General features: G+C 41.7%; 2 protein-coding genes across 6 annotated transcripts; both read left to right on the forward strand.

Moving 5' to 3' along the window:
• The first annotated feature begins 950 nt into the window (after positions 1–950).
• Positions 951–15,875, forward strand: LOC139575988 (neuronal acetylcholine receptor subunit alpha-3-like). Its single transcript, XM_071401535.1, has 6 exons — positions 951–1,229; positions 2,175–2,314; positions 5,062–5,106; positions 11,277–11,386; positions 11,927–13,172; positions 13,271–15,875. The coding sequence occupies exons 1-6, from the start codon at positions 1,169–1,171 to the stop codon at positions 13,394–13,396; spliced, it is 1,728 nt and encodes a 575-aa protein (XP_071257636.1). The 5' UTR covers positions 951–1,168; the 3' UTR covers positions 13,397–15,875.
• LOC139575989 (uncharacterized) lies at positions 15,691–20,282 on the forward strand. 5 transcript variants are annotated; one of them, XM_071401537.1, is made up of 12 exons: positions 15,691–15,774; positions 15,899–16,374; positions 17,060–17,386; positions 17,553–17,648; positions 17,829–17,853; positions 17,946–17,995; positions 18,079–18,109; positions 18,403–18,431; positions 18,630–18,653; positions 18,993–19,022; positions 19,199–19,231; positions 19,935–20,282. In XM_071401537.1, the coding sequence occupies exons 2-12, from the start codon at positions 16,122–16,124 to the stop codon at positions 20,015–20,017; spliced, it is 981 nt and encodes a 326-aa protein (XP_071257638.1). In that variant the 5' UTR covers positions 15,691–15,774; positions 15,899–16,121; the 3' UTR covers positions 20,018–20,282. The 5 variants fall into 5 exon arrangements, with proteins under 5 accessions (XP_071257638.1, XP_071257637.1, XP_071257640.1 ...); XM_071401536.1 differs by having other exon boundaries at positions 19,199–19,224; XM_071401539.1 differs by having other exon boundaries at positions 18,403–18,422.
• The last annotated feature ends 2,331 nt before the right edge of the window (positions 20,283–22,613 follow it).

A 22,613-nucleotide genomic window follows, 5' to 3' on the forward strand; every position in this document is an offset into this window, starting at 1 on the left:
CAGCAGCAAGCCATTATTATTTTTGACATACCTTAGGAGAGACCGTGGCAATAGGCAGGATTCCTACTCTTAATGGAAGTGGATTGATGGTTTGAAGCTGCATCCGAAGTAATAAATGAAAATGGGATTGCAGGTTAATGGAAGTCTAGCCTCCGATATGAGGTGTGTGAAGGTTGCTTGTCAAGAGGGGTTTGAGGGTGGGGGTGCCTGGCCTGGGCTTTGTGTGTGCTTTAGTGTGAGTGCAGTTGAGAGCGTCTTTCAGACTCAGTCGATGACCTCACTTGGAACTACCCCATCATATTTTTCCTGTAATTTTGCTTGAATACCTTGCACGCACTGTAAAACACATTGGTGCGTTGTAAGTGTTTTATCGTAACGCTGCTGTTTAACCTTTTTCCTGGCTCTTCTTCTGTCCATTGTGACATGAAGAACAATAGTATATTGTACAATGCACGTAAAAAGTTACCTCGTCAGCACAAGACGTCGATGACTGAATGGTGCAACAGTATACCTCTGTCCATGGTGAGGAAATCTTGCTTCGCGTGAATTGAAGTGGTCTTGCCTTTGAAACCCCAGATACTGTACTTTTCCCCTCAGTTCTAACACTCACATGGTGTGCCACTTTACATTATACAACAGACTACACCAAGTCTGCCAGGTATATTCAGCTGCTTTCATACATCTGGACGAATCATTGATTCACTGTCAACAAGGAATTTCGCTTGAATTTGTAAACTGAACTCCAGTAACGTCCTCATACACCCACCCAAATAGTCTCCTAGCCCCACGCAAATAGAATTGAGCAATCGATTCTGTTGAGTTGACAGACTGCATTCTACAGGCCGAGGCCAGAAATCAAATACATGACGTTCGTTATTAGTGATACAAACGTCGAATATGAAAGCAGTCTAATGGCGAGGTGATTCCAATTCCTGAAATTACCCGGCCGTGGGGGTTATAGTGGCGACGTTATGATTGACTACCCTGGTTTCGCACCCTCCCTCTCCTGCATCCCTCCCTCCCTCACTCGTTGCTCCCCAGCATCTGTAGCAGTTTGTCGGCACCGCGCGCTTTTATTACTTCCACTTCCCACTTTCTCTCTTCTTCTGCCTCCCTTTGTCGTCCGTGTCCTGATAGATTGAGGATTCATTTTCTGCACTCCTTAACAATGAACGCCCAATTTTTCTTCATTTTTTTCACATGTTCGTTCTTTCTTTTCTTTTTGTCGGGTGAGTAGCGTATAGTTTACCTTGATATGAGCCCTCTACTTGTTGCTTTAAGTGCAATCATGCTGTATTCAATTCAAGTAATATCAGATACCGAACATAATGATAGCCAATAATGACAATGATAAAACTGAGTATTTGTTGCATGGATAGTCTATACATGGAACGCCTATAAAGGGCACAATTAATATAAATTACATTTTATATTTTAGTTATTGGCCTATTGTTTTTTACATTTGTTGGCGTGGATGTCATTAACCGTTAAATATCTGATTTTTGTGGTTTCCTGATGTTTTTAGTGAACCTCAAAATCAGGAGAACTGACGTTTTGTTCATTATGGGCTATAGCCTAATACTTTCAGCAAAGACGTCAACGTTATAAACCATTCCCATATTTGTCGCACCTATTTTTTATTTTAGACGGTACGTGCCATTCATTGTATATAAACCATTGATAAATGGTTGTACATTTATTTCGTTTATTGAAAAGCAAAGCATGTTGCTGACATTTGATGTAAATCTTCGGTCACTCAGATGTGCGATTTCTTTGATTCCAAGGTAGCCTACTGTCTGAGTCATTTGCATTAGGCTACTGTATGAAATCTGACCTTCAAAGAAAATAATGCCACTCTCACTGCTTGGCAATCTAAACCGGGAAAAAACTGTCTAACTGAAAACGAAAAAACGAACCTACCTGTTGAATTAACTCAGGGACGAAAATATAGTATATAGTTAGAAAATAGGGACAATTGAGGGATTGTCATTGGCTAAGGAGAACACCAAATAAGGCCAAAATAATTAGTCACTCAGGATCAGTCTACTCTACAACAAGAATACTGAAAGATGGACTTGTCCACTCCATCAGCATAGGCTACAACAGGTTCTTTACCTTTAAGTTTTACTGATGTTGTCTATGTCTAACCCTCCACCCCCACCTCTCTTATTCAGGAGGCTCCTGCTCTGAGGCAGAACACAGGTTGTTCTCAGTGATATTCTCCAGCTACAATCAGTACATCCGCCCAGTGGAGAATGTGTCTGACCCAGTTATCGTGCAGTTTGAGGTGTCCATGTCCCAGCTGGTCAAAGTGGTGAGTGTGTGTGTGCGTGTGTGTGTGTGTGTGTGTGTGAGAGAGAGAGAGTGTTTGTGTGTGTGTGCGTGTGTGTGTGTGTGTGTGTGTGTGTGTGTGTGTGTGTGTGTGTGTGTGTGTGTGTGTGTGTGTGTGTGTGTGTGTGTGTGTGTGTGTGTCACCCCCCCGGGTGAGAGAGAGAGAGAGAGAGAGAGAGAGCGAGAGAGAGAGAGAGAGAGAGAGAGAGAGAGAGAGAGAGAGAGATATGGTGACTGCGTCCTCAGTGCCTCTGCTGTGCTGTATGTCTCCCTGGGGTTTGAGAGTTCCACTCTCGGACAGTGGAGCGTATATATCACACAGTACAGTCTGTGAGAGGCCAGACTCTGACAGGGAGAAACAAATCATTCCATAAATAACATATTGAGCACAGAGCCTCTGTGCATTCTCTTAAATTAATATGCATTGATTCAGGGTGATGAAAGCCCATGTTGAGAGCAGCTGTGTGGGAGGATGGAGGTGTCAAACTCAACTATATGTGAATGGTCTCGTATGAGGGACCAATGTGAAGAGTTGGGCATGGTTCGGGTGCTATCCAGGACACCTGAGATGTGTCCTGCTGTAAATGAGACTCTCTGGGGCTAGTGGGTGATATCAGCCTGAGCCTGGACCCAACGGAGCCTGTCACAGCGAACGGTTACGTTGGTGTGTGGTTGGCCAAGAGAAGATGGGAAATTTCAGCTCTTCCCTCACTCCTCCCATCTCTGTGCAGGCAGCCCTTTTCACTCAATCACTGCCACTTCGAATGAGTGCCCCTGGTTTTAATGCCTGGTTTTGGCCGGGCGCACTGTGAGGAGATTGGACGAGGAGAGTGGCAGCTGTTTCGCCAGCCTCAAACTGCCCCAGAGTGGATTACTTTAATTACACAAAAAAGGGGAGGGAAGAAGGGCGTCATTCACAAATGAACAGATGTATTATTATACCACAATACTGTCTGGACCCTTATGTAACAGGGATCTTGATGTGCTGGGTATTGCCACATAAAATCCCTCAGGAACTTACTCCCTGTGTATACTTTATAACATAAAAAAAACACACATTTGGGCCACTTTGTGCTACATCAGGCCTTATACAACTAGCATTGGAATAACCTGTGTGATTACTGTGACAGATAGAAGCTAGGTACATTCAGTTCAGGAGCACTTATCCATGTCTTGTCATGATCTGTGTTTATTATGGCTCCACATTGTGAGCAAGTTCACGTTAAATAGTGAATAAAACAGGACCACCACGAGTCGATTCCATTTCAGTAAATATCCTCTGTAGAGCTTTCCTTTGGAGGAACTGGGCTCCAATCCAGAACCTCTCTTTACTGAACATGACACAGAGATAGAGTATTTCTCATATTTCCCTGACCTCAGCCCATTTAACAGCACAGAAGAACTTCCTGTTTTGATGGATTACCATTATTTCCTCCCCATGCCTCACGCCCCTCCAACCCTTCTACAACTGGGATACTTCAGCCTACTTACAGCTGGATTATTAGTTAATTTAAAATGCCCATTCTTCCAGGTGGCTCAGACATAATCTCTCATTTAAATAATGTACAGTCACTGGTTCATCAGTCTGCCTGGAGGGACATACAGGGCTGGCCTAGTTCTGCAACCCCAGAACCACCTGTACTGTATCGACCTGCAGCAGTCTTCCTCATCTTAGAGCCAACACCTAGAGTGTCTCCTGGGAGCTCATCAGGACACATTAATGGTTAATGTTATGAGCTGGGTTCTGTCTGTCTGTCTGTCTGTCGGTCTGTTGGTCTGTCTGTCTGTCGCTGTCTGTCTGGGAAAATCTAAATTGTTTTTGTTCGCCTCCTCTCCTCCGTCCTCAAAGGTAATTGAGGAGCGAAGGTGAGGAGAGGAAACGTGGAAACAAATGCGCTTGTATGAAATGAGACTGTCCTTCTCCACTCAGGCAAATAACGTTTATAGGGGTGGAATCTCTAAATAAATGTGTAAAGTGGTCAAAACTGATGAAGCTGGTTGTAGAAAACATTTTATAGATGAGAAGATAAGTAGCGTATCATTTTTAAATGTGTCCATACTTTACTCCTTGTACAAAAACAGCAGCTGATTCAAAGGGTGTGTCACAGATTCAAAAACACTTCCACGCTAGCCACCGAAAGGATACTTATGAGTATCCGCTGTGAGAGGAGGATATAGAGGAGTGGAGGACACTTCTCCGTTCACCTACTAACCTATTGACGCCCTCCTCGACCGCTCAACCATTTATCGGTTTCTGGGTCATGGAGGAGAGGAGGACAGAGGAGTCGAGGAAAGGACCGACTTTTGCCCAATTGAGAATCTCCCTCTCTCTCCTTCTTTCTCTATTTTTTTATTTTTCTATACTCCCCTCTTCCCTTCCACCTGAGCTGAGACAGTGTCAGGCCCTAACTAGCACATCGTGAGAGACAGCCTGCAGCCCGAGGGCCTAGAGGTTGAAGCCGTCATATAGTGTATGGCATGCCTCTGGGCTGGAGGACCCAGGTGTTCCTCTCCTCTCACTGTAGTGTCCTCCTCCCTGTGTAACTCCAGCCAGGGTTAGACCCAGGACAGAACGCTCTGTTCACCCTTCCATCCTGTATGGGAGATGATTGCTCCTGACAGTGTGCCCCCTTTCTAACTCTGAAATATTCCTACAGTTCATGAACCCCCGCATTTTGCCTCTGGTCAACTTGTCAATCTGAGAGTAAATTCTTATTTTCTGTTTCTCAGGATGAAGTTAACCAGATTATGGAGACAAACCTGTGGCTGAGACATGTAAGTACAATCTTCATCCATCTCCTACTGTATGTGTATATACATTTTCTGTTTAAACAAATCACTCCACTACATCTACCTGACCTACTGGGCTCCCGAGTGGCGCAGCGGTCTAAGGCACTGCATCTCAGTGCTAGAGGCATCACTACAGACCATGGTCTGATTCCAGGCTGTATCACAACCGGCTGTGATTGGGAGTCCCATAGGGTGGTGCACTATTGGCCCAGTGCCGTCCGGGTTAGGGTTTGACAGTGGTAGGCCATCATTGTAAATAAGAATTTGTTCTTAAAAACTTCTTTGTGATAGGGGGCAGCATTTTCACTTTTGGATGAATTGCGTGCCCATAGTGAACTGCCTCCTACTCTGTCCCAGATGCTAATATATGCATATTATTATTACTATTGGATATAAAACAATCTGAAGTTTCTAAAACTGTTTGAATGATGTCTGTGAGTATAACAGAACTCATATGGCAGGCAAAAACCTGAGAAAAAATCCAAACAGGAAGTGAGAATTCTGAGACTGGTCAATGTTCAACTCATCGCCTATTCAATTCCCTGTAAGATATGGATCTGTTTGCACTTCCTACGCCTTCCACTAGATGTCAACAGTCTGTAGAACGTGGAATGAAGCCTCTAGTGTTATGTGGGGCCGGATGGGAGGTGTTTCAGTCATTGGTCTGGCAGAATGCCAGTTCCTGGTCACACGCGTTCCAAACGATATCCTCTTGCTTTCCATAACTTCTAGAGACACAAAGGAATTCTCCGGTTGGAACGTTATTGGATAGTTATGATAACAACATCCTGAAGATTGATTCTCTACTTAGTTTGACCAGTTTATTCGACCTGTTATATAACTTTTTGACGTTTTCGTCCAAGTTCGCCTGGATCTGCGCGAGCGTTTGGACATGTGCACTAAACATGCTAGCAAAAGTAGCTACTTAGACATAAGTATTGGACATTATCGAACAAAACAATGATTTATTGTGGAACTAGGATTCCTGGGAGTGCATTCTGATGAAGATTATCAAAGGTAAGGGAATATTTATGATGTAATTTCGTATTTCTGTTGACTCCAACATGGCGGAGAAATGTTGTTATTTTTGAGCGCCGTCTCAGATTATTGCATGGTGTGCTTTTTACGTAATTAAAAAAAAAAATCTGACACAGCGGTTGCATTAAGAACAATTGTATCTTTAATTCTATGTAAAACATGTATCTTTCATCAAAGTTTATGATGAGTATTTCTGTTATTTGACGTGGCTCTCTGCAATTTCTCCGGATATTTTTGGAGGCATTTCTGAACATGGCGCCAATGTAAACCGAGATTTGTGGATATAAATATGCACATTATCGAACAAAACATAAATGTATTGTGTAACATGATGTCCTATGAGTGTCATCTGATGAAGATCATCAAAGGTTAGTGATTAATTTTATCTCTATTTCTGCATTTTGTGACTCCTATCTTTTGCTGGGAAAATGGCTATGTTTTTCTGTGGCTATGTACTGAGCTAACATAATTGTTTGGTGTGCTTTCGCCGTAAATCCTTTTTGAAATCAGACATGTTGCCTGGATTCACAACTTGTGTAGCTTTAATTTGGTGTCTTTCATGTGTGATTTCATGAAAGATAGATTTTTATAGTAATATACACTGCTCAAAAAAATAAAGGGAACACTTAAACAACACAATGTAACTCCAAGTCAATCACACTTCTGTGAAATCAAACTGTCCACTTAGGAAGCAACACTGATTGACAATAAATTTCACATGCTGTTGTGCAAATGGAATAGACAAAAGGTGGAAATTATAGGCAATTAGCAAGACACCCCCAAAAAAGGAGTGATTCTGCAGGTGGTGACCACAGACCACTTCTCAGTTCCTATGCTTCCTGGCTGATGTTTTGGTCACTTTTGAATGCTGGCGGTGCTCTCACTCTAGTGGTAGCATGAGACGGAGTCTACAACCCACACAAGTGGCTCAGGTAGTGCAGTTCATCCAGGATGGCACATCAATGCGAGCTGTGGCAAAAAGGTTTGCTGTGTCTGTCAGCGTAGTGTCCAGAGCATGGAGGCGCTACCAGGAGACAGGCCAGTACATCAGGAGACGTTATTTGAATTTGGCGCTCTACATTTTTTCTGGCTTTTGGCCAAGTGGGACGCTACCGTCCCACATATCCCAGAGAACTGACTTGCCCAGTTAAATAAAGGTAAAATATATATATATATATTGCACACACTGCAGCAGGGATTTTGGCCCACTCCTCCCTACAGATCTTCTCCAGATCCTTCAGGTTTCGGGGCTGTCGCTGGGCAATACGGAGTTTCAGCTCCCTCCAAAGATTTTCTATTGGGTTCAGGTCTGGAGACTGGCTAGGCCACTCCAGGACCTTGAGATGCTTCTTACGGAGCCACTCCTTAGTTGCCATGGCTGTGTGCTTCGTGTCGTTGTCATGCTGGAAGACCCAGCCACGACCCATCTTCAATGCTCTTACTGAGGGAAGGAGGTTGTTGGCCAAGATCTCGCGATACATGGCCCCATCCATCCTCCCCTCAATACGGTGCAGTCGTCCTGTCCCCTTTGCAGAAAAGCATCCCCAAAGAATGATGTTTCCACCTCCATGCTTCACGGTTGGGATGGTGTTCTTGGGGTTGTACTCATACTTCTTCTTCCTCCAAACACGGCGAGTGGAGTTAGACCAAAAAGCTCTATTTTTGTCTCATCAGACCACATGACCTTCTCCCATTCCTCCTCTGGATCATCCAGATGGTCATTGGCAAACTTCAGACAGGCCTGGACATGCACTGGCTTAAGCAGGGGGACCTTGCGTGCGCTGCAGGATTTTAATCCATGACGGCGTAGTGTGTTACTAATGGTTTTCTTTGAGACTGTGGTCCCAGCTCTCTTCAGGTCATTGACCAGGTCCTGCCGTGTAGTTCTGGGCTGATCCCTCACCTTCCTCATGATCATTGATGCCCCACGAGGTGAAATCTTGCATGGAGCCCCAGACCGAGGGTGATTGACCGTCATCTTGAACTTCTTCCATTTTCTAATAATTGCGCCAACAGTTGTTTCCTTCTCACCAAGCTGCTTGCCTATTGTCCTGTAGCCCATCCCAGCCTTGTGCAGGTCTACAATTTTATCCCTGATGTCCTTACACAGCTCTCTGGTCTTGGCCATTGTGGAGAGGTTGGAATCTGTTTGATTGTGTGTGGACAGGTGTCCTTTATACAGGTAACGAGTTCAAACAGGTGCAGTTAATACAGGTAATGAGTGGAGAACAGGAGGGCTTCTTAAAGAAAAACTAACAGGTCTGTGAGAGCCGGAATTCTTACTGGTTGGTAGGTGATCAAATACTTATGTCATGCAATAAAATGCAAATTAATTATTTAAAAATCATACAATGTGATTTTCTGGATTTTTGTTTTAGATTCCGTCTCTCACAGTTGAAGTGTACCTATGATAAAAATTACAGACCTCTACATGCTTTGTAAGTAGGAAAACCTGCAAAATCGGCAGTGTATCAAATACTTGTTCTCCCCACTGTATATCAATAAACTATCATACATGATTCCTGGAGGCCATAATGATATCTTACATTATTCATCAGGAAAATGCTTTTAACCCTCCGGATATTAACCTTCTGACAGAGGTTTATGAGCCATAGATTTACCCTGCCATGACTGGGTTACATTTCTATCCAGAGATGACATCTAGAGATGATATCCGGAGATGATATCTGGAGATTATATCCAGAGATAAAATCCAGAGATAATATCCAGAGATAATATGCCATGACTGGGTTACATTTCTATCCAGAGATAATATACCATGACTGGGTTACATTTCTATCCAGATATAAGGCACAGTATATGCTCACATGGTGTAGGGCTACAGAGAATACAAGGGACTGTACTGTTGCATGGTTTTCTGGTTTTGTCACATGGTTGGTGCTGCTGATATTGTTGTGATACACGCTGAGATGAGCTCATTCTGAGGGAAATTAACCGGAACTGGTTTCCAGATTCATATTAATCTGAACCACATATCCACATCTGTGCTTAACCCTCATTCATCTTATACAGTGGGGAGAACAAGTATTTGATACACTGCCGATTTTGCAGGTTTTCCTACTTACAAAGCATGTACAGGTCTGTAATTTTTATCATAGGTACACTTCAACTGTGAGAGAAGGAATCTAAAACAAAAATCCAGAAAATCACATTGTATGATTTTTAATTAATTAATTTGCATTTTATTGCATGACATAAGTATTTGATCACCTACCAACCAGTAAGAATTCCAGCTCTCACAGACCTGTTAGTTTTTCTTTAAGAAGTCCTCCTGTTCTCCACTCATTACCTGTATTAACTGCACCTGTTTGAACTCGTTACCTGTATAAAAGACACCTGTCCACACACTCAATCAAACAGACTCCAACCTCTCCACAATGGCCAAGACCAGAGAGCTGTGTAAGGACATCAGGGATAAAATTGTAGACCTGCACAAGGCTGGGATGGGCTACAGGACAATAGGCAAGCAGCTTGGTGAGAAGGCAACAACTGTTGGCGCAGATATTAGAAAATGGAAGAAGTTCAAGATGACGGTCAATCACCCTTGGTCTGGGGCTCCATGCAAGATCTCACCTCGTGGGGCATCAATGATCATGAGGAAGGTGAGGGATCAGCCCAGAACTACACGGCAGGACCTGGTCAATGACCTGAAGAGAGCTGGGACCACAGTCTCAAAGAAAACCATTAGTAACACACTACGCCGTCATGGATTAAAATCCTGCAGAGCACGCATGGTCCCCCTGCTCAAGCCAGCGCATGTCCAGGCCCGTCTGAAGTTTGTCAATGACCATCTGGATGATCCAGAGGAGGAATGGAAGAAGGTCATGTGGTCTGATGAGACAAAAATATAGCTTTTTGGTCTAAACTCCACTCGTCGTGTTTGGAGGAAGAAGAAGGATGAGTACAACCCCAAGAACACCATCCCAACCGTGAAGCATGGAGGTGGAAACATCATTCTTTGGGGATGCTTTTCTGCAACGGGGACAGGACTACTGCACCGTATTGAGGGGAGGATGGATGGGGCCATGTATCGCGAGATCTTGGCCAACAACCTCTTTCCCTCAGTAAGAGCATTGAAGATGGGTCGTGGCTGGGTCTTCCAGCATGTCAACGACCTGAAACACACAGCCAGAGCAACTAAGGATTGGCTTCGTAAGAAGCATCTCAAGGTCCTGGAGTGGCCTAGCCAGTCTCCAGACCTGAACCCAATAGAAAATCTTTGGAGGGAGCTAAAAGTCCGTATTGCCCAGCGACAGCCCCGAAACCTGAAGGATCTGGAGAAGGTCTGTATGGAGGAGTGGGCCAAAATCAATGCTGCAGTGTGTGCAAACCTGGTCAAGAACTACAGGAAACGTATGATCTCTGTAATTGCAAACAAAGGTTTCTGTACCAAATATTAAGTTCTGCTTTTCTGATGTATCAAATACTTATGTCATGCAATAAAATGCAAATGAATTACTTAAAAATCATACAATGTGATTTTCTGGATTTTTGTTTTAGATTCCGTCTCTCACAGTTGAAGTGTACCTATGATAAAAATTACAGACCTCTACATGCTTTGTAAGTAGGAAAACCTGCAAAATCAGCAGTGTATCAAATACTTGTTCTCCCCACTGTACATGACCATCTGTTTGTCAACATACCTAGTATAAGGGACCGTGTGTATATGGTAACAACCCAGTCACATGTCAATACAGCCGAGCCAATCACAAGAGGGTTGTGAAGAACCACTTCATTGAAAAACGTGGCCATCCGTTAATTGAATGGTTCATTAGATGAAACAGTAGCTGTAGACCTGGAGGTCATGTGTCAAGTCTCAGGGGAGACACAACCTCTGTGTTGTAGGACTGTGTCACTTACATATTCTCCCTCTTAGGTCATAAGAAAGCCATAACTGTTTCGTCTAATTAACCATTCAATTAACGGATTTGAATGGTGTAGGGTTGTTACCACAGATGTGGATATTTGGTTCAAAAAAACGTGTCCATCCGTTAACTGTCAATGGGTCAAACATATAGAACGCAGAATTTGAAATGTGTGTGTGTTTTATAAAAGAGTTGTATCTAATGATATGAGACAACCTACTACCTCTTCAGATCTGGAATGACTACAAACTGAGGTGGGATCCCAAAGACTTTGGAGGAGTGGAGTTCATTCGAGTGCCTTCCAGCAGGATATGGAAGCCAGATATCGTGCTGTACAATAAGTGAGTTAAACAAGAGTTACGTCTACACAACAATATTGATCCATGCAATTGCAATAATAATATGTACCATGCATAACTGAGTTCAAGGATTTCTTCGATGACATTGAAATGACAGAGTAGATGATCCAAAACCAGGACATGACACTCATTTCTTATATTAGACCATCATATACTGTAGATTATTTATGTAGTTACTAAATATTCTTAATGGCGTGCATGTAAAGTCTATTAGACAGTGTTATCAAATGATGGAGCCTCAGGGCTTCTTTCTGATTAATTTAGCTGAAGGACAACAGTCTGTTGTTTATATTACATTCTTCCAGTGTAATCTTCAATGACTCATCCACCCTCCTCCATCCCTGTTGTCTCTCTGTCTCTGTCTCGCTGTCTCTGTCTCTCTCTCTCTCTCTCTCTTTCCCTCTCGATCTCTCGCTCTCTATCTCTCGCTCTCTATCTCTCTCCCTTTCTCTCCCCCACTGTTTCTTTCTCTCTCTCTTTCGCTGTCTCCTCCACCCTCCCCTCTCTCTCTCTGCGCCACAGTGCAGTAGGAGATTTCCAGGTGGACGATAAGACCAAGGCCCTGCTTCGCTACAATGGGGATGTGACCTGGATCCCTCCGGCCATCTTCAAGAGCTCCTGCAAGATTGACGTCACCTATTTCCCTTTCGACTACCAGAACTGCACCATGAAGTTTGGCTCTTGGACGTATGACAAGGCCAAGATAGACCTGGTTCTGATTGGCTCCACCATCAACCTCCATGACTTCTGGGAGAGTGGCGAGTGGACGATTATCAACGCCCCGGGTTACAAACACGACATCAAGTACAACTGCTGTGAGGAAATTTACACAGACATCACCTACTCCCTGTACATCAGACGGCTGCCTCTCTTCTACACCATCAACATGATCATCCCTTGTCTGCTCATCTCCTTTCTCACTGTGCTGGTCTTCTACCTGCCTTCTGACTGTGGGGAGAAGATCACCCTCTGTATCTCCGTCCTCCTCTCTCTCACTGTGTTCCTCCTGGTCATCACCGAAACCATCCCGTCTACGTCGCTGGTCATCCCCCTCATCGGGGAGTACCTCCTCTTCACCATGATCTTCGTCACCCTCTCCATTGTCATCACCGTGTTCGTGCTGAACGTGCACTACCGCACGCCCAAGACCCACACCATGCCGTGCTGGGTGCGCAGTGTCTTCCTGGGGCTTCTACCCAGGGTCATGTTCATGACCCGGCCGGAGAGGGACCCTGAGAGGCTGCCTGGGGGGTTGGTTCAGCAGCTGATGCCCCCAGCCTCGCGACCCTGTGTGGTCCACACCACAGGAACCCTGCAGGGGCAGCAGAAGCCCCAGGCCCTGGTCTCCACCGTGGCTGCCAGTGTGCTCCCGAGCCTGGCCCAGCGACAGCGCCTCTTCATCAGCACAGAGCTCACCAACCTCAATAACCTTAGCCTTGGTGGTGGTGGTGACTCGGTCAATGCGGGCTCCAGCTTCCTGTGTCGCGAGGGCCGCTGCAACTGCTGCTGGCGCCAGAGGTCCACCAAGCTGCCCACTGATACGGGAAGAGGGGGTGGAGGGGTGGGGAGCATCGGGACCCACAGTGGAGGAGGGGCTGCTGGGATTGGGGGGGTCTGTGGAGGCGGTGGAAGCTCCTGCTCCAGCTCAGAGTCTCTGGATGGCAGGGTGAGGACCCTGTCCCCTCACTTCTCACCGGAGGTCAGGGAGGCCATGGAAAGTGTCAAGTACATCGCCGAAAACATGAGAATACAGAACGAAGCCAAGGAGGTAAGTCGAGACGTATCACATGTATATCATTCACAATAGCTAAGAAAATATTCAATATCTATATTTACCATTTAGTGTCTCTGACAACTGTCTTTCAGGTCCAGGATGACTGGAAGTACGTTGCCATGGTGATCGACAGGATATTCCTGTGGGTGTTCATCTTGGTGTGTATCCTGGGGACCGCTGGGCTCTTTATCCAGCCCCTCCTATTGTTCGATATGTGACCCACTCATACACACAGCAATTACACAGTGACTGAGTGTTTTAAATCATACATGCACAGTCATTTTGTGTATCACTCAGTGATGCGGACCAAAGAAGCTGAGACGAACCAATACTGTGAACGGAAGGGAACCAGATTATGGAGGAAGGCAAGCTGCTGCCAGCTGTTCCATGTCACTTCTCAGTATGTAGATACGTTTCTTATTGCTGAAGTCTGGTGTAGTAGTGATCACTTAGCTCCTGAGGACCAGACTCTGAAACCATGGCAACGTATAACTCCCGTACTGCTGCCTACCCATTCCCTTTTTGTTTGCTTTGTGTAAATGACTTCATCATAGTGTCACTTGATTATGACTGGCACAAAGAACCACACTATCGTCAACAAAAGGACCGTGGCTAAAGGAACATCTATTGGACCAAAGGATCCCAAACATGTACATAGCAATGACTGCTTAAAGGGGCTTTCCAAAAGTACACAAGTGTCTCAAGTCAATTGCACAGCTTATTGAAGTCATATCATGTTTTCAAATGTTGAATATCACTGAGTCATTCTGATATTGTTAATTTGTGAAATATTAATGTGTCCTATAAACACATGCTGTATGTCCTTGTTTACTACAACTATACAGTACCATTTCAATCTGATTCTAATGCTCATTAAGGTTTCAATGAACCACAGTGTCATATAATATACGGATAAGCTATTCATAGAAATCACAAACTGTTGAACATTAAAAGGCTATGATGCAGGATGGGTAACGTTATTACACCATATAGGTGAATGTGGAAAAACTATGAATGCAACCTGAAATGCTTTTCATTGTGCTGTGAGGGGTGACACCATGTGGTTATTATCTGCTACTACAAGTGACCACAATATGATCCAGTGGTCACTTACCATATGTTTGCAATCAAAGACAGTTTTTTTATTTGGTCTGGCGAAGCACACACGACTTTGAAAACAGCTCTTTAAAGGCTCTTTCAACAGAAACGTCTGTCTGCCATGATCCATGGTCATAGGATGAAGTGACTTCTGCAGTGGACTGAACACATGCTAACCTACCTGTAAACTCATTGCATTCCCAAATCGATATTTCTCTCCCTTATGAAAATTGAGTTTGGAGGTCCAGCTGGCAGGCAGGATGTAGATGCGATTATCAGTAGCAGCAAGGCCATGTAGAGGCTGGGTATAACCCTGTTACATCCTCTCTGTCTCTCTGCCTCCCAGCCTGACCTCCCATCCCTGCCTCTCTAGCTCCCTGCCTGCCTCCCCTCTCTGGCCCGAGCCCCCTTCTGCTTTATTGGACCACAATAAATATGGAGACCTGGTGATGAAGTACATCATTAGTCTGGGGCCTGGGCTACGGTCTTCATCTCACCATCCTACCGCTATGCCAAAGAGCATTTCTCCTGCTTTAACTTGACACTACTTATACTCTCTGTTAATAAGGAGGATGTGGTTGAGATCTCTTGTTATGTTTTACCATCATTCAAAAACCAGTTTGGTGTACAAGAGGAAGAAATGCACACTTATGAGTTATAGATATCTATGGCCTGTGGTATCTATGATAGAGAGTGATACATTTTAAAGAGGATTTTTGGGGAGCATTTCAATCCTACATTTAGGCAGACATGGAATCTCTGAATGTTGTTTCTGTGGCTGTATGTTGTAGTCAGTAAACTGTAATCAGGTTGTCACTGAATCGTAACTGGATGTTAGCCAGGAAGCACAGTCACATACTGTAGTACTCCATCCCTTCTGATAACATTCCCCCTGCTGATTGATTGAATTAAAGCTCACTCAGGGCTCATTTAAGTGAACTAGTTATCTGAGGGGGAGATCTGTAACAGACAGTACTAAAGACTGAAGGTTGTGGGGGGCTGAGGGGATGAGTGCATTTATAGAACAGCAATGGTTCCATGACCACACTTGTGTGATGAGTATCCTTGTCTGAGACCTGAAGAGTTGCATTGCATGCAGGTATACATGCATGCGTTCTGTCCCTGTCGGTCACACTTAAGAATTGTCCCAGTGTTTTTGTCAGTATGATATCATTTTGCATATTTTCATTTGAGAAGAAAGCAAGTTGAGATCATTGATTCCGTGCACCTGTTGTTCTTTTGAGTTATACATGGTCAATGTTAAATAATACATATCATCCTCCAGGTCTGTGGTGCAAACATATCTTGCAGCTGCGACAGTCCTACAAATACAGGAAATGACGTAATTCGTATTCACTATTCTTAGTTAACATGTCTCAACTAAAAGAATCCCTGTCTAGTTTCAGGTCCATACCACAAATGCACAAGGTAGAAAGAGTCAACCAACAAGTGTTTTAACAAGACTTGAACACAATGATCATGTTCATCCTCATCCTGTGTGAGTATATTTATGAAAATTAACCTGATATTGATTTAGTTTTAATTGAATTCAAATGTATTTCACATTTTGCTATTTAAATTGGTCTATGTTGTATCTTTTGAATGTATTTTCTCCTCTTAAGGTGCCTTGTCAAGAGAGGCCATGGTCCAAAACACAGGCAGGTCAAAGTCCATTCATTATTGAAGATGATTGAATTATCTTTTAGATAATTACACTATGATACTCTACACATAAACGATTTACATATTGCAGATATTTTATGCGCCAACTACTTTTTATTTTCTGAAATATTAGCCAAGAAGATTTTTCCAGCAAAGATCTATTGGACTACTACAGGAACGATAATGGAGGGAAGTGACCTAGTGGTAAAATGTAGTACACATGGGCGCAAGGAAGACAAAGTGGCATATGTTTACTTGTGCATTAACGGGGTTGTAGTGCAACATAAGAGAACTATACAAGAAGACACCTCTTTCACCATGAAAAGTGTTACTGGCCAACAGACTGGCAATTACAGCTGTGTGTTCTCTAAAACCCAGTTTCCATTATCTGAAGTGCAAGGAAAAGGAGATAATTTCCTTTCCATCCAGGTGATGGGTAAGGATCTTTTTACTGTCTGGATAGGTCATTGCTCTTAGACATTATTTGACACACACTGAGTGGACACAACATTAGGAGTTGCACCCCCTTTTGCCCTCAGAACATCCTAAATTCGTTGGGGCATGGACTCTACAAGGTTTCAAAAGCGTTCCACAGGGATGCTGAATCATGTTGACTCCAATGCTTCCCACAGTTGTGTAAAGTTGTCTGGATGTCCTTTGGGTGGTGGACCATTCTTGATACACAAACTGTTGAACGTGAAAAACCCAGCAGCGTTGCAGTTCTTGACACACTCAAACCGGTGTGCCTGACGCCTACAACCATACCCCTTTCAAAAGGCACTTAAATATTTTGTCTTGCCCATTCACCCTCTGAATGGCACACATACACAATCTATGTCTGAATTTTCTCAAGGCTTGAAAATACTTATTTAACCTGTCTCCACCCCTTCATCTACACGGATTGAAGTGGATATAACAAGTGACATCAATAAGGGATCATAGCTTTCACCTGGATTCACCTGGTCAGTCTATGTCATACAAAGAGCAGGTGTCCTTAATGTTTTGTACACTCAGTGTATATGGATATACTATCCTTTTCAATGTTTTTGATACATGTATATTTCAATGTGACTGCAATATTTTACACCTTACATGATTCCTGTCTCTTCCTGCTCATACAGACCGTATACTCCCTGCAGACATATCACTTGCAGGCTCAAGAACTGTGAGAAAGGGAGATGGTGTGGAGTTTAAGTGTACAATCTCAGACCCAAGTTTTCAAACAAAAAATACCAGTGACTTAATTCACGCTTACCTCTGCAAGTATGGCTCTGTTGTTCAGATCCAGGTGTTTGATGTAAAGCGCACGGAGGTACCCTTTACGATTAAAAGTTTTAATAAGAATGACGCAGGTAACTACAGTTGTGTGATTGATCTGCAATCAAAACCCCTCAAAGATAAAGACAGAACATTATATGGAAATAATGCAGTATTTCTACAGGTTGATGGTAAGAATGTATGGTGTTTCTCTAAATACTTCTATATTTAAATAATAGAGTCACTTCATACGTAACTAGTTGTGTTATTAGAAAGTCATTGTTGATGGTTCATGGTTGCAGTACGTTGTTACTATAGAAATGAGATGTATAACGACATGCCTGTTCTGCTTTCCAGTGTCCTGGAGTCACTTAATCACACTCGTGTTGTGCGCCTGTTTTCTTCTGATCTCATCACTGATAGTGGGCATATGGTGGCGGTTCATTAAACAAGGTCAGGCCATTTAACATGGACATTACTCTGGATATACAGGTCTAATTCATATAGAATAATGTTTATCAAACTAATACATTCCGTATCTGGATTGAATGAACTATCTGGAGCAGTTCTGATATCATTGTTATGATAGTTAGCTTGAGTTTAACCAATAATGTTACATTTATTTTCTGACAGGAGCTTTACAATGTTATTGTGGAAGGTAAGCGTATAGTTTTCATTACATTTCATAGCTAGTTTGTTTAGCATGATAATGTATAATGATTGAACGGTTCACATGTATATTTCCTCCAGAACACCACAACAGGAGGAGAACGATGTGCCAATGACAGGGGAGGGTGACGGTATGTTTTTTAAGCTTTCTGATAAAACTATTGTTCTATTAATGGACATTTATTTCACATTCTGGGATATTTCTTTGTCTTAGACGGAACGTCAAACGTGGAGGAAGAATCCAGGTTGGAAAACCATGTATTTTTTACATTTTACTTAATTATATCAAAAAAATTCTTTGTATCTATTTCTATTAGTTTCTTTGAATATAAATGTCACAGACTACATTCTGTATTTCTACGGCAATGAAGCAATGGAGAAACACAAAGGTGTTAGATTACTTAAGTACAAAAGCAATAATGTAAAGTGTGCTGCTTCTATATAAAGGTGTATATGAATTAGATTCATATTTAATGGAATATGACAATCTAATAACCACAATCAATTTATAATAATCTGTATCTTGTTTATTTCTCAGTGATGAATTTTCCTGTGACAGTGAGTCCAGTAAGATAATATTTTTGTTTGTTTGGATAATGGTTAGCTGTATTAACCATGCTTTAAATTAAATGTAAGTGTGTTTTAAAATACTGACCATGCTGATACTAAGTAAATCTTCATGAATTTAGTTTCAGTGCCTTGCTTTAAAACAGGAGTCTATATTTCTTATTTTAAAATCTAATTTTAATCTTATCCCCCAAACAGGTGGGGAGGAGTACACGGATGTGGGTGAGAAATGTTTAGATAATATGATGCTGCATAAACATGTACTGCTTATGATGTAAATTTAAAATGGGTATGTTTTTTCATTCTTACATTTGCAATACTGGGTAAATGGAAATAAAGTAAAAAAACTGATTTTTAGCATCTTGAATAAAAAAAGGTTATTTCAATACATTGCTTTAATAAGAAAATAAGATATTTAATCTTCTAATCTCCCAAACAAATGATTCAACGTACCAACATTTGGGTGAGAAATGCTTAGATAATGGTCATGACTGAAATAATATGCCACGCCTTGAGTGAAAATAATGAATTGTTTTAACGGTTATAACATCTTCTAATCAGGTGTTGAGATTGAGACATACCATGAGATGGGTGAGAAATGCTTAGATATTATGAAGCTTCATAGAAATGCAATGATTATATTGTGACATTTACAGTACTGGGTGAATGGTGATCTAACAGATTTCAGGGCCTTGGGTGATTGTTTTTGCTAAATAACTTGTTTTAATTATATATATTTAACTTCCATCTTCATATCTCCAAAACAGAGGATACCACCTACCACGAAATTCCGGTGAGCTGTGAGTACTAAATGAGCTTTGACTAATGATAACTAATGATTATAATGACTCTTAGTTATAGAGGCTTACAGGTCTACACTTAATTTCTTCCTCTTTTACTTTTCCATGCCTGTTGTAATTTTATATTTCAGGGTGAAACAAGGAATATTGAACACGTTATAGTGCGTTTCAATATTTTGAAATAGTAATAATAGTAAGTTAGGTGTATTTTTGGGATTTCCATACGTCAGGCAGAACGAGTCAGGTTTTGTTTCACGGTATCTATCTAACCATGGGCAATATCTTGTCTCACTTTCTATGTCAATGGTGTAATTTCTGATGGTTAGTAGTAGTTTGCATAGGAAACCACAGAAGCATTCAGTCACATTTTTTATTTTATTTTTATTTCACATGAAACAAACCAAGATAAGAATGGTTTACATCATGATCTGGGTATATATCCTCTGTGCAGAGAATACAGACTTGAGACCTTCTTCTCAGAGCTGCGGTGTATAATGTGGCGAACACTCTCCAATTTAGCATTGCTTCTGTGATAAACCTATTTAATCATTGTCTTAATGTCATTGTCCCACCTCATCTTGGATGCTACAATATCCTGAAAACTGAAACATTTCTGATACAACAATGAACACACAGCTGTCATCTAATGTGATGAAGGATTTGTCGGACCAGATATAATATGTTGGGGACTTTTCATACGCAGATGCAGCAAATCAAGACCCAGATGCAGGAGATATGTATGCCAAGTCATGCAAGAAGACAGGACGTCATCAATACATGCCTTAATCATTATTAGATCTGCATTATTTCAAAGCAGTACTGCATGTGTACTTCATGGTTACAGTATCTATAATGATGTATTCAATGCGTGTCTTCCGTTGGACTACTCTCTGCATGTTCAAGTTGACGATGATGCCGAATTGTTTTGTGACCTGACATTTGCGATGCATTCTATTATATCTTCAGTGGAAGATATAAAAAAAGAATGGAGTCATTTTAAAGTACCACATTAAGTATTATTGCTGGATATACTGTTGCATTCTCCCTCTTATAAAATATTTTTTAATGTTCTCGAACTGTGAATGTGGTGTACTTCTTTATTTGAACTGAAAACAAATACAATCGTCTTATAGGCACAGTTTCAGTTGGGACAGCAGTTTAGAATATCACCCTTGATTACAAGGAAGATTGTGGGCTCACTTGGTCTAACCAATATGTAATGCTGTCACCAATTCTACAGCCTCCACTAAAACATGCAAGGATACATTGAAGTTTAAAATAAGCCATTCTTAAATATGTGAATCTTGCAGACAGTTTTTTGTGTTTTTTTTAATTCTTTAAAGCCTGGTGATAAATAATACATATATTAACATATGGATTTATATTTGCATATCCACTGATGTACCACATATACATAGTCCAACCACAACCTACGGACAATTATATCAGGAAATGACACTGGCACTACAAGGCTAATCATTAATTACACTGTATCAGACACATTTGAATGTTGCTGATGTGTACACCATAAACAATGAAGATGAGGTCAGAGGACTGATGTGTTTCTTCAAAATGACCTGCCTAGGACTAGGCCTAAGCTCAGTGATGAAACTTTGCATGAAGGTTAGACGCTTCCAATTCGGTCCCAATTCAGTTTCCCATAATTCACATAGCTACATGGTTAGACACAGTATGAAAACATCACAAAATGCTGAAGATCCCACCATGAGTCCTATCGTATTCATAATGTGTGAGTATTTTCACAGTATTGATCAAGGTAAAGCATACTTATGGCCACATATTTTCCCCAATATTCAACCTGGTTGTACAAACTGTTATCTCTATTTGTTTCTAAATGCAGATTTACTGGTTAACTTGGCAGAGACAGGTACACTTACATAATGGAATTCTAAAACACAAATAGTAAAATCTGTAACTTTGTTACAGTACAGCTAATGTCTGAGAAGATTCATTCTAAACATTGGAACTTCTGAGACTTACATTTTTATTCATAAATTGTATTTTTCACTCTTCAATGATGAAGCTAATATCTACCCAGCAAAGCTCTTTGGAGCTAGTACCCACATGAGAGAAGGAAGGACAGTCAATGTGAAGTGCAGCACTACAGGCACCAGAAAACCGTTAAGGAAGGTCTGTTTACCTTTGCAAGAATGGAAGTGGAATGAGAATAAGAGAGCTGGAGAAAGGTGAAGATAACACCATTTTCACCATTAAGGATGTTAAACGAGAGGACTCAGCCATATACAGCTGTGTGTACAGCACATCATAGAAAAACTCAAACTCAGTCAAGTGAACGCAACAATGTCAATCTAGCCATCATTCAGGTCTACAAGGAGGGAGAAGGTAGGACCTTCTTTGTGTTGTATATGGATGGATAATCAATTGTTAATACTGACTATATGGCAACTTCTGCGTAAATACGTTACTGGAGATGTCTACCTGTTTTGTATTTCAGATGAGGTTCATCAAGAGGTCCATGAAGAGGCTGCACATGATGTGAGACTGGTCAATGTAATCCGACTGATAAATTCAGTTGTTGTGGTTACACTTCTTTTGACTGTATTATATGTTAGTTACTACTGTCCAAACATATAATGATCTGTTTCCTGGATGACATACAGTACAGTCGTAACAACAACAGAATAGCAATACTATTTTCTTGATAATTCTTCCATGTAATCTACAGTAGGTCTTTAGGTCCATACCACAAATACACAAGGTAGAGAGAGTTACCTAATGTTTCAACAAAACTTTAACACCATGATCATGTTCATCTTTATCCTGTGTGAGTATATTTCAAACAATTAACCTATTTGATCATATTTGGGTGACAACATTTCCATTTGTTTCATGTTTTGCCATTTTTGCCACATGTATTTTCTTATCAAAGTTTCCTTGTCAAAAGAGGCCATAGCCCAAACAAAAGGTATGTCAAAATGTTTTCGTTTAGTTGTTATCCTTAAAGGACCAATCTGCAGTTGCTACGTCCGTTTCTTGACTCATAAATGAAGGTTATGTACCCATTCATTCTTGAAGAATATAACTTATAAATGCCTCATTAGCTTAGTTCAACTGTCCTACCCCATCAGAACCTAAAATGTAAGCTTGTTTTACTCCAATGTTTGTAAACAAAGTAAATGTAAGCATACACTGTATAGCCTCAAAACATGGTTAAAACTATAATATCAAGGATGGTCAGACCTTTCATCCATAGCTCTGTCTACAAATTTAAGAGTGTTTACATTTCTCCAAACCCATCCCTCAGCTTTTTACCAAAACTGTGGTGGGGACGACGCTTTGTTATTGTTTCAACAGCTGATTGCCCCTTTAAAAAAAAAGTGATTGTATGTATTTTCCATTT

This window comes from Salvelinus alpinus, chromosome 5, assembly GCF_045679555.1.
Source record: "Salvelinus alpinus chromosome 5, SLU_Salpinus.1, whole genome shotgun sequence".
NCBI lineage: Eukaryota > Metazoa > Chordata > Actinopteri > Salmoniformes > Salmonidae > Salvelinus > Salvelinus alpinus.

Bases quoted from the DNA above. Each gene is read 5' to 3' on its own strand.
- LOC139575989 (XM_071401536.1), top strand. From the start codon at position 16,122: ATGGAGGGAAGTGACCTAGTGGTAAAATGTAGTACACATGGGCGCAAG. The intron at 17,387-17,552 runs GTAAGAATGTAT...TCTGCTTTCCAG, and splicing joins AGTATTTCTACAGGTTGATG to TGTCCTGGAGTCACTTAATC. The intron at 17,996-18,078 runs GTATGTTTTTTA...TCTTTGTCTTAG, and splicing joins AATGACAGGGGAGGGTGACG to ACGGAACGTCAAACGTGGAG.
- LOC139575988 (XM_071401535.1), top strand. From the start codon at position 1,169: ATGAACGCCCAATTTTTCTTCATTTTTTTCACATGTTCGTTCTTTCTT. The intron at 1,230-2,174 runs GTGAGTAGCGTA...TCTCTTATTCAG, and splicing joins CTTTCTTTTCTTTTTGTCGG to GAGGCTCCTGCTCTGAGGCA. The intron at 11,387-11,926 runs GTGAGTTAAACA...TCTGCGCCACAG, and splicing joins GATATCGTGCTGTACAATAA to TGCAGTAGGAGATTTCCAGG.